General features: G+C 40.8%; 1 protein-coding gene across 3 annotated transcripts in view; it reads left to right on the forward strand.

The window, feature by feature from the left end:
- The window catches only part of rgs12b (regulator of G protein signaling 12b), a 59,367-nt gene extending 50,611 nt beyond the window's left edge, over positions 1-8,756 (forward strand). The window contains exons 19-20 of one of the 3 annotated variants that reach the window (XM_088014558.1): positions 263-850; positions 6,625-8,756. In XM_088014558.1, the coding sequence (XP_087870684.1) occupies positions 263-850; positions 6,625-7,100 (1,064 nt within the window). In that variant the 3' untranslated portion in view covers positions 7,101-8,756. Of the gene's footprint in view, positions 1-262; positions 3,536-6,624 lie in introns of those variants that run through there. The other 2 variants (XM_088014526.1, XM_088014500.1) reach the window with 2 other exon arrangements.
- Positions 8,757-9,099: the final 343 nt, after the last annotated feature.

Here is a 9,099-nt window from a genome sequence, read left to right on the forward strand (position 1 = left end):
GCTGTGTTCACACTAACCCTTCGGCCTGCCTGCAGGACTGCACAAACACCCAATGCTTTAAAGCTAGCTACATGTAGCACAGTCCAATCTTTGCTTGTACCGAATATAGCCCTGACGTGTCTAAAAGATTAATACTTACGCTGCATGCTTCTGCATTACAAAACCAAGTTTTCTGAGATGTTCTGGATTTGCACGATTAAGCGTGGGAACCTTTTTCATGTATTTCTATGTTTTTGTGCGCGCCGCTCTGTGCGTGCTGCAGAGTTCTTCGACCTCATATCCAAAGCTCAGAGCAACCGAGCCGACGACCAGCGAGGCCTGCTGAACAAGAGCGACCTTCAGCTGCCGGACTTCCTGCGCCTCACGCCAACCAGCCCGACGACGCCTGCTCCCCTCAACGCCGAGCCCATCTGCTCCACCCCGAATTCCCGTAACACCGACAACGGCGGCTTCCCCAGCAGCAGCCACCGGGGCAACAAGGGAAATGGCAATCACAGGGGTGGCGTGGTCAGTGGCTCGTACCTGCTCAGTGCGAGCCATCAGTCGCAGAGCTTGGACTCGGCGCTGGGCGCAGAGTGCGGAGGTGGCAGAAAAACCAGACCGCCCCCTCCGTTTCCAGCCACCGTCTCCCCCATCCAGTCAACCCGACCCGGCGCGCAGGGTCTCCTCCAGGACTCGGCCACGGGGGAGTCGATCCAGATGCTGGAGGAGGACGCCCTGTCAGATCTAACTCTTGTGGGAGAGGGAGATATTAACAGCCCCAGCCTCAACTACATCACTCCCTCCTCCCTGTCGAGTAAACCCCTCCCCCGGCCTCAACACCAAGCACAGGACGGTCGGCCTTGCTCAGGTACCTCGCCGGTGTGAACTCTTAAGACCGCTGAACCTGCTCCTCTCCCTTCACCTGACTGTTAGTGGGACCGGTGACCCACTGGAGTCAGTCTGAAGTTACTTCAGTCGCCGCTACTCACACGTGGCAGAAAATGCATCTGAATCTCCTCCTTTCCTGCCACTAAAATAGTTTTCAGTTTCTTAGATGCTAATTAGAAGTTTTATTCCAGGACTGTCTAAAAATACACACAACTAGTGTGAAAGATCAGAGCAAAGAGCTTCATTGCAAACAGTAGAGATTAGATTTTATTTAGACAGCAGTGAATCTGATAATGTGAGGTGTTCAAAGGCCTGTCACAATAACAAATTTTGTTTGGACGATAAATTGTCCAAGAAATTATTGCGATAAACGATAATATTGTTGTTTAGATGCAACTAATTTAATGATAAGGGCATAATAATTCCAATTTGCCTTTCTTAAAAAGTAATGAACGTATTTTTTTTTTTTCATGGAACTTTTCACACTGGAACTGGAAGATGTTTTTAATACTCAAAATAAAACACAACAATCTAAAACAATTTTTTTTTAATTGATAAAAACCTCAAACAACAGAAAACCATAAATAAAATGGATTATGAAAATCTCTGTAAACAAAACTGTCCTTCAAGAAGCGCAAATCATCCGAACGGATTCATCATAATAATTACTTATTGCGACAGGCTTAGGTGTGCACTACTTCGTGGCCAGCAATCCACTTTTAGAATAATGAAATGTGTCAAAAATACAAAGAGAGGAAAATGGATGCATTGAGCATGGACAAATTGTTCCCCTGGGATTTCCTTGTGTGGTGTGTATCTGTGTGGACGTTTTCGACGGACTTGCTGTGGATTATGTTTGCTTTGAGACATAAGACTGAGGGTGAGCTTGGTATGAACCTGTGCCGAATTCACTCCTCCAGTCCCTAAATGTACAGAATCTTAACAATGCACTTTAGCCAATTGTAAACAAGACTTTATTTGTCAGAGTGTAATTTTTTTTCCCGTTACTCTTCTTTACATTAACTTTTCATGTCTGTTTCATTCTACACGTGACTAAGCAGCCATAGTTTTAGAAAATCATTACTTCGGTCATAGAGATGCATTGATACAAATGTTGGGGCTAGTTTCCAATCCTCCGTTTTTTTTAAAACTTTGACCTGCCGATGTGATTGTATCCAATTCCAAATTCTCGTTAAGAGTTGCTACTTAAAACTGACATTGATAATGTTTTACTCTACACTTTCTGCACAGAGCAGTCCTTATTAGGCATTGGAGACCACTGATACATTACTTCTAATGTACATTACTGTTGGTATATGTCGTTGACAAAGACCACCATCTCTGTGAGAGATCGGTGACTGTAAAATCGGATTTTGCTATCTTTAAAACAAAAACCTGTTTTAGCATCTTAAATTAGCATTAGCATGGCGAGCATTGTTAAAATCCCAGTCTTCAAGTTCATTCCCCAGAGTAGTTCTGTATCTTAAGTCTACTATTTTCCAAAATAACCTGTATTGTAAGTTCTAAAGAACACAACAGAGTAACTTCGCTTTAGCCTTCCTGTTATCTGCTGAAAGCGTTTCTCTTTTTTGCTCTTTTGCGTCTGGAACCACGAAGATTTCTCGACATGTTGTAGATTTTTTTTTCCCCTCTCAAATATCTTCTTAGGGCGTTGCATGCGTGGTGCAGTGGTTTGAGCGAGCGCCCCGCGTACAGAGGCCACTGACCTCGATGTGGCTGCCCCGAGTTCAAGTCCCATCCTCTGCACCTTTGCCACATGTCTGAAAATCTGTTGGCTTACTTTCAAATAAAGGCCACTTCTTAAATGTATTTTCCTTGAGTTTTGGTAATCATCTCTCTGAAATTCAACATGGCTAACTTTGAGTCTTCTACACTCAGTAGCAACTTCCATGTTATGGAGAGTTAATATCACTGAAACATGGTAGCACTAATATATCATTAAGATTGATTGATTGGAACAAGATTTTATTTTTGATTTTTCCAGCTGATCAAACCGAAACGTGACCCTGGTCACCAACCACTGGCTCGGTGCATCTCTACTCAATAGCCACTAGAAACCAAACACCAGGAAGGATCTGAAAAACTCTTAGAAAGTACCACAGTTTTAAAGAGATCATATAGTTTTTGACTTAATGTAACAACTGGCTGGTCTGACTCAGTAAAGACAGAGGCTTCACTACCTTTATATACAGTACATGCGTTTTTAAAGCCATTTCCATCGTTGTTCTCTTACCTCAGGCATTTCGACTGTATCGCATGTGCTTACGTGTGCAATCTTGCTCATTGATCATGTGACTTTTAATAATGTGCACTGGCTGTAAACAAGCAGATTTTCTTTTTCTTCTTATTGATCAACCATCTCTTTTTCAGATTAGAAAGCTTTGAGCTGTATTTTATGCAAGCTTCTATCTGGACTCATTTCGTCTGAATTTTTTAACTTTACTGTATAAATCCATTAATTTATGCATCATGTTGTTTTCATTGTTACCACCGGTTGAAAGTATTAATTTGTATATAGTTCCCTGAAAACCACCATGTTGCATTCTGAAATGGTGTTGCAGCCATGCTGTCTCATTAGGAATCGGTTCAGCTGAGTTGACTTTGCGCTCTGTAAATAGTTCAAATAAATGTTTCCCACGTTTTACTCTCTCTGTATCCTCATGTGACCAACTTTCTGTCCTTTTCTGGTTTTCAGGAATATGTTCCAACTTTTCCTTTTAAGCACTGTGCCTCCTCTGTTTGAAATTTTATTCCGTAGCTGTTTGCAAAACAAACTAACAAAAATAGATAGTAAGCAGGGGGTGATTTATAGTCTGGAATTAATTTGTTTATTCAAAAGAAATGATAAAAAAAATTTTATTTATTGATTTCCTACAAAAGCTCAAGTCACTCAAAGCAAAAAGCAAGCTTTTCCCATTATATTCATTTCTCAGTAAAAAGGGTACAATTACACACATGGTGCACATAATTAAGATTATTTAGCATTTTGAAGGAAGTTTACTGTGTTTAAATCTTGAGATTTAGTTTGGTGCTCCTGACCCTTGGAATGAGAATCAATCCCAAAGAAAGATTTGATGAGCTGCCTTAGCTTCTGGGTCTGCTAAAGGATTCAAAGAGGTTTTGTATAATTCAAAACCACTCATGACCCCATGTGGAAAAAAGTCTACATGAAAAACATGTACAGGTCTGGCTGTCTAAGCAAGCCGATCCTAAAAGCAGACCGCAAGATGCTAAAAGAAGTCACCTAAAATATCATCACAGTTTGTACAGCAGGCCCTTGCTGATGTTGCTATGAAAGTGTGTTCCTCTGCAGAGACTGCATAATTTCACTTTTCACAGTAGTCTAAAACTGAACAGAGGAAATGTTTGGTGTAAACCAGATACAGCATTCCAGGACAAGAACAACATCGTAACTGTGAAGCATGGAGAGTAATCGGTCTCGATTTTAGTGCAGATGAGTAGCTTCGACTTTCCATTCATCAGATGGGGGACAGAGTAACGAACCTCCATCATTATGGTCGGTATAACAACACAGGGGCTTTCAGAGGTTGCTGAAATGTACAAGGTCAAAACAAAATCCATGTTTGTTTTAAGTTTGTCATATTTATAACTCAGAAACATGAGGCCAAATCACCTGTAACCCTGCAATCTGCACTCATTACAAAAAGATGTGAGGAAGAAGTTATTTTTACAGGCTACCTGCAGTAGAAATCAACAGCATATCTTTAATATGGATTAAATTGCTTTATTGCTTTTATTTATATCATTAAAACCTTTTGGTTATATAAAGCAGGGTCATTAAAAAGAGGTGAAAGCTAAGTTCTTTGTGTTTAGCCCTAAAATGTTGAGTTAATTTTAACAAATAAAGGTTACGGTGGTTAATTATTGCTTCTGTTAAGAGGGAAACCAAAATAAAGCGCACAGTATATCTTTTCACACAGATTTTTATATTTCTATCTCTTTTGGTACGCTCTTCACAGGTTGCCTGTCCATGACAACACCAAGACGTGAAACACAGGAACACACAACCATGTCTGCACACACTCATACCAAAGGGCAAATTAGTGAGACAAATTAACACAACAGTCTTGTTTTTAGACTGTGGGAGGAAGCTGGAGAACATGGAGAGAGCCCACACCTCCACATGGAAAACGTGCCACGCCCATGCAGAAAGACCCCAGGATGGGACCCTCCTGATGCAAAGCAGCAGTACTACCACTGTTTAGTTGTGCCTGGCCATAAACATTATTTTATCAATCTAAAAACTCGTTACAGGTTCTTGAGTTTAAATTCTTCAGCAGTCTTTGACCGCTAACCGTTTTCTCCATCGCTTTAGCATTGTCTCTCTTTGATATTCCTCTCCTGTCTTTCTTGCCTCTTGTGTGTTTGTCTGAGTTTTGTCTTTCAGCCACAAAAGCTTTTCAGGACCGGGTCATTAGCCATGCAGGGCTTCCTCTCTGCTCAGTGTCTGGTGTAGCAACCGTTGTCATGCCCGAGCCTTTGGTCGTCGGCTAACAGACATAAAGTTTGCTCCCGCTTCCCACGACACACACACACACACACACACACGCTCTCGCGGCCATGGAAGGAGACCGTCCACGTCTGCTTGCATCACTCGCATCACATGATGTCCTGATTCTGCTGCTTTTTTCCGTTTGCATAATTCCTCATTGCTGATCGTTTCTTTTTGTTTCACGTAAGACAAACATGTGAGAACCGCTGCAACTGACTTTATTCAACCAGTTCTGAAAATTGAGCAGAACGGGCACATCGAAATTTGTTTCCTCCTTTATGATATGAATCAGGTTTAGCATTTTGAAGGTGAATGTGCTGGAACCTTCCGGCAGAACATTTTGTACAAATACCACCGGCCTTATTGGGTTCCAACTAATTAATTTACAAATCAAAAACACTTTGTATTTTATGTCCTGGGAGTATGATTCGAACACTTATTGAACAGTTTGTGCACTGGTTTTATTATAAATAAATTAGATGTCAAGAGTGAGACAGAGTCATGTGAAAAAATGTAAATCCTATTAAATATTTTATTTATTTAATTAAGATTGTTTTACTCACTAAACAAAAGATATCAACAAAAATGTATTTTCTAGCCAGTGAAGATGAAAGTTAGGACACACAATCCCCTTCAAAGGGTCGAGATTAGCATTTAGAGCCAGTTCACCCCATTTGGCTGTAGTACGTCAGTGGGATCTACATAACATTACAGAAATATCCCTTTAAAACACCTCAAATTAAGTTAATAAATAAAAAAAGTGCTATATATCATACATTTTCCAGTTGTAAAACTTAAAGAAAATTTTTGCAAACCACAAAATTGGAGAAAACAATGAGTTTATTAAGCCTCACTCTATCCACCAGTAGATGGCAGCAGTCTGTACAGAGATAAACACTAACAAGCACTATCGCACTGTCTGTCCCTTGATAGTGGAGCCAAGAACCAGCATGGGAATATCTGTCATGTCCAATTAGTTTCTTACTGCCTTCCAGCTCTCTTTTTGTGGTCTGGTTGTGTGTGTGTGTGTATTTGAGTTTTAATGTATCCCTGGCGTTTTAACACTTGGCTAAAGGCTTGATATTTATGGACATATTTGACTTTAATATCTCACCTAAAGATACGGCGAGCTGTGTGTTTCTCTCTGATGTTTGCTCGTGTTTGCAGTGCCCTCCCGCTTCCCTGTTTGTGTGTATTTAAAGCATCCTCTTCATCCTCAGGTAAAGACAGAGCTGGGTGGAGAGGGAGGGAGAAGGGCGGTGGTGGAGGTGGAGGTGGGTTGAAAACGACAAGCAGACGGACAGCGTCTTTGAACCCCATCCCTTCCTCCCCGCCTTCGCCTCCTCCACGTCCCCCTCTTCGCTCTCGTCGCAAATCCAAGTCGCCGTCGTCCCGCTACAATCACACGGCCCCAAAACAAGCCTTGGACGTGGACAAAATCGGAGGCGGCTCAAAGTCGGAGGACCTCAGGAAAACTCGCAACGGGTCCCGAGACTTGCGGGGGCACCACATTTCAGAGCTGGACAGGAAGTGGGAGGGCGTTGCCCTGGAGCTGCAGTGTCGTGGCAGCAGGATGAGGTCAGCGGTGTACCAGACCTCAGATCTTCCCTCCATGGTGAAAGCCAAGAAACAGCTGGACCAGGGTTACAGCAGAGGGCAGATAGACCGCAGCAAACTGAAAGCAACTTTTGTCTAAAGACCCTGATGTTGGTCTGACTCACAGACTGTGACTCCGACGACACTGATGGGTTGACTCACTGACAGCTGATGTATCGCCTTGATTTAAAGCTGGAGCAGAGAGCTCAGCAAAAAACAACTGTGCGGCTGGTTGCAGACTCCCCACTGAAAGCTGCTATTAGCCGACGACAGGAAGAGATTAATCAAAACCTTTGCTCCACTTCCCTATATGGTCAAAGTTATTGCTCGGAGGTGGAAATGAATTTTAACTGAAATACTTTTTTTTTTTTTTTTTTACGAAGCTTTACCTTGTAACACTTTCCTCTACAGAACTTTAAAGAAACATACTTAATCAGACAACTGCAGAATTAGCATGTAGTCATCTTTTTAGAAGATGCTTACCTTCAACTTGATATATGAAGAATTTATTTGGTAACTGGATCTGAAAAATGAAGCAAATTGTTTAAAAAAAAAACAAACTTTGACTTAAATGTGATTTAAGCAACGAAACATTAAATCGTTGTTTTTAACCGAGTACCATTATATGAGACCTGATTTTCCTCATGAGGTTTCACATTTGATCTAGAGCTTATAGCATCGTATATTTATTGTATAAGCTATGTCTATGTTGCTTAGAGTATCAGTGTAGTTTGCAGTTTAAACACAGAAAACATCTTGTTTATTATTAGTTAGTCCACCATTAAAAGAGTTGGCCTTCTAAAGTAACTCTTTAAGAAATTATATGTTAGTCTGGTAATTGGTTAAAATCTTTTTTGGTAATATTGTACCAAAAATATGGTACGTTGTCTTATTTATTTTTAGAGCCAAATTGCAAAAAGAAAATAACAGAAATTAAACCAGCCACCAAGAACCAGCTGTAAGCTAGCTGAAGTTTGTTTAGCTGTTATGCTAACTGAAGTTAGCTTTTGCTGCATACTGCGGTGATGTCTTTTTAAATAATAGCAACAAAACCCCAACATGGTTTAATATGATGATGATATTAATTGAGCCATTAAACTGAGTTTTGGCATCAGCTATCTCCTTCCTTTATGTTACTGATAGGGTAAGATATTTATTGGTTTTTAAAATAAATTTAAAAATATGGATACTTTTTGAAAAAATAGAGTAAAAATGACCAAGGGGGTTTTTAATCAAGTCACCAAAGTAAACGACAGGGACGCTGCACTTTCCGGTTGTGTCACTTCCTAAATCACTTGTAATAAATCTTCTCACTTAAAATGACTTGCAACAGAAAATCTTCTGACTTGGCTAAAAACAACAAAAATTTCAACATACTTTACTAGGTTGAATTAAAACCGACCACTGGGTAACCTTAAACATCGCTAAAAAGAGACATCTGTACAAGTCTAGAGACAGTTTGTGTAAAAATCTTTCTAAAATATCTTTTATTATGCTTTTTTTTCCCACACCTAAGGCAAACAAACATTTAAGTGTAGAATTCTGTCTTAATAAAAATATTTTTTACAAACCATTTTTGCTGAGTGACCCAAAAACAAATGAGATGGGACATTTTCAGTGCCCTTATTCACTGCATGTATTCTCGTTTCTTTTCTCATTTAAGGCTCGGCCAAGAGCTGCAAAAGGGACAATGCTTTGCAGCGAGGCCATGCTGTTTTTATTTTTATCACTTGACAAATAAATACGAAATGCAGAAGCGGCCGGCCAAGCGAATGGTTATTTTAACAAAACATTTCACTAAATATTCTGGCGATTTACCTGGTTATCTCTGTGTCGTCTGCCGGCTTTTCACAAGTTAACCTTCATTCACACAGACAGAGCCGAGGCTAAGAAGATCAGCGCTGAGCCGACGCGAATCCCCGTCTAACTCCCGGCTGAGAAAATGCTGCAGGAGTTTAAGTGAATGGTGTGCAAGTTATGCGCTTTTAATCAAATTAGCTACATTGCAGACAATAAGCACTCAAAGCGGGTGGACAACTGTACTAAGTTGGCAGTGGGCTGGTGGCTCCCCCCGCCCCGGGGTCTTAGTGAGAGGGAGG

The sequence above is a fragment of the Poecilia mexicana genome, unplaced genomic scaffold (assembly GCF_051168715.1).
Source record: "Poecilia mexicana isolate PSO_F unplaced genomic scaffold, ASM5116871v1 scaffold_1, whole genome shotgun sequence".
Classification (NCBI taxonomy): domain Eukaryota; kingdom Metazoa; phylum Chordata; class Actinopteri; order Cyprinodontiformes; family Poeciliidae; genus Poecilia; species Poecilia mexicana.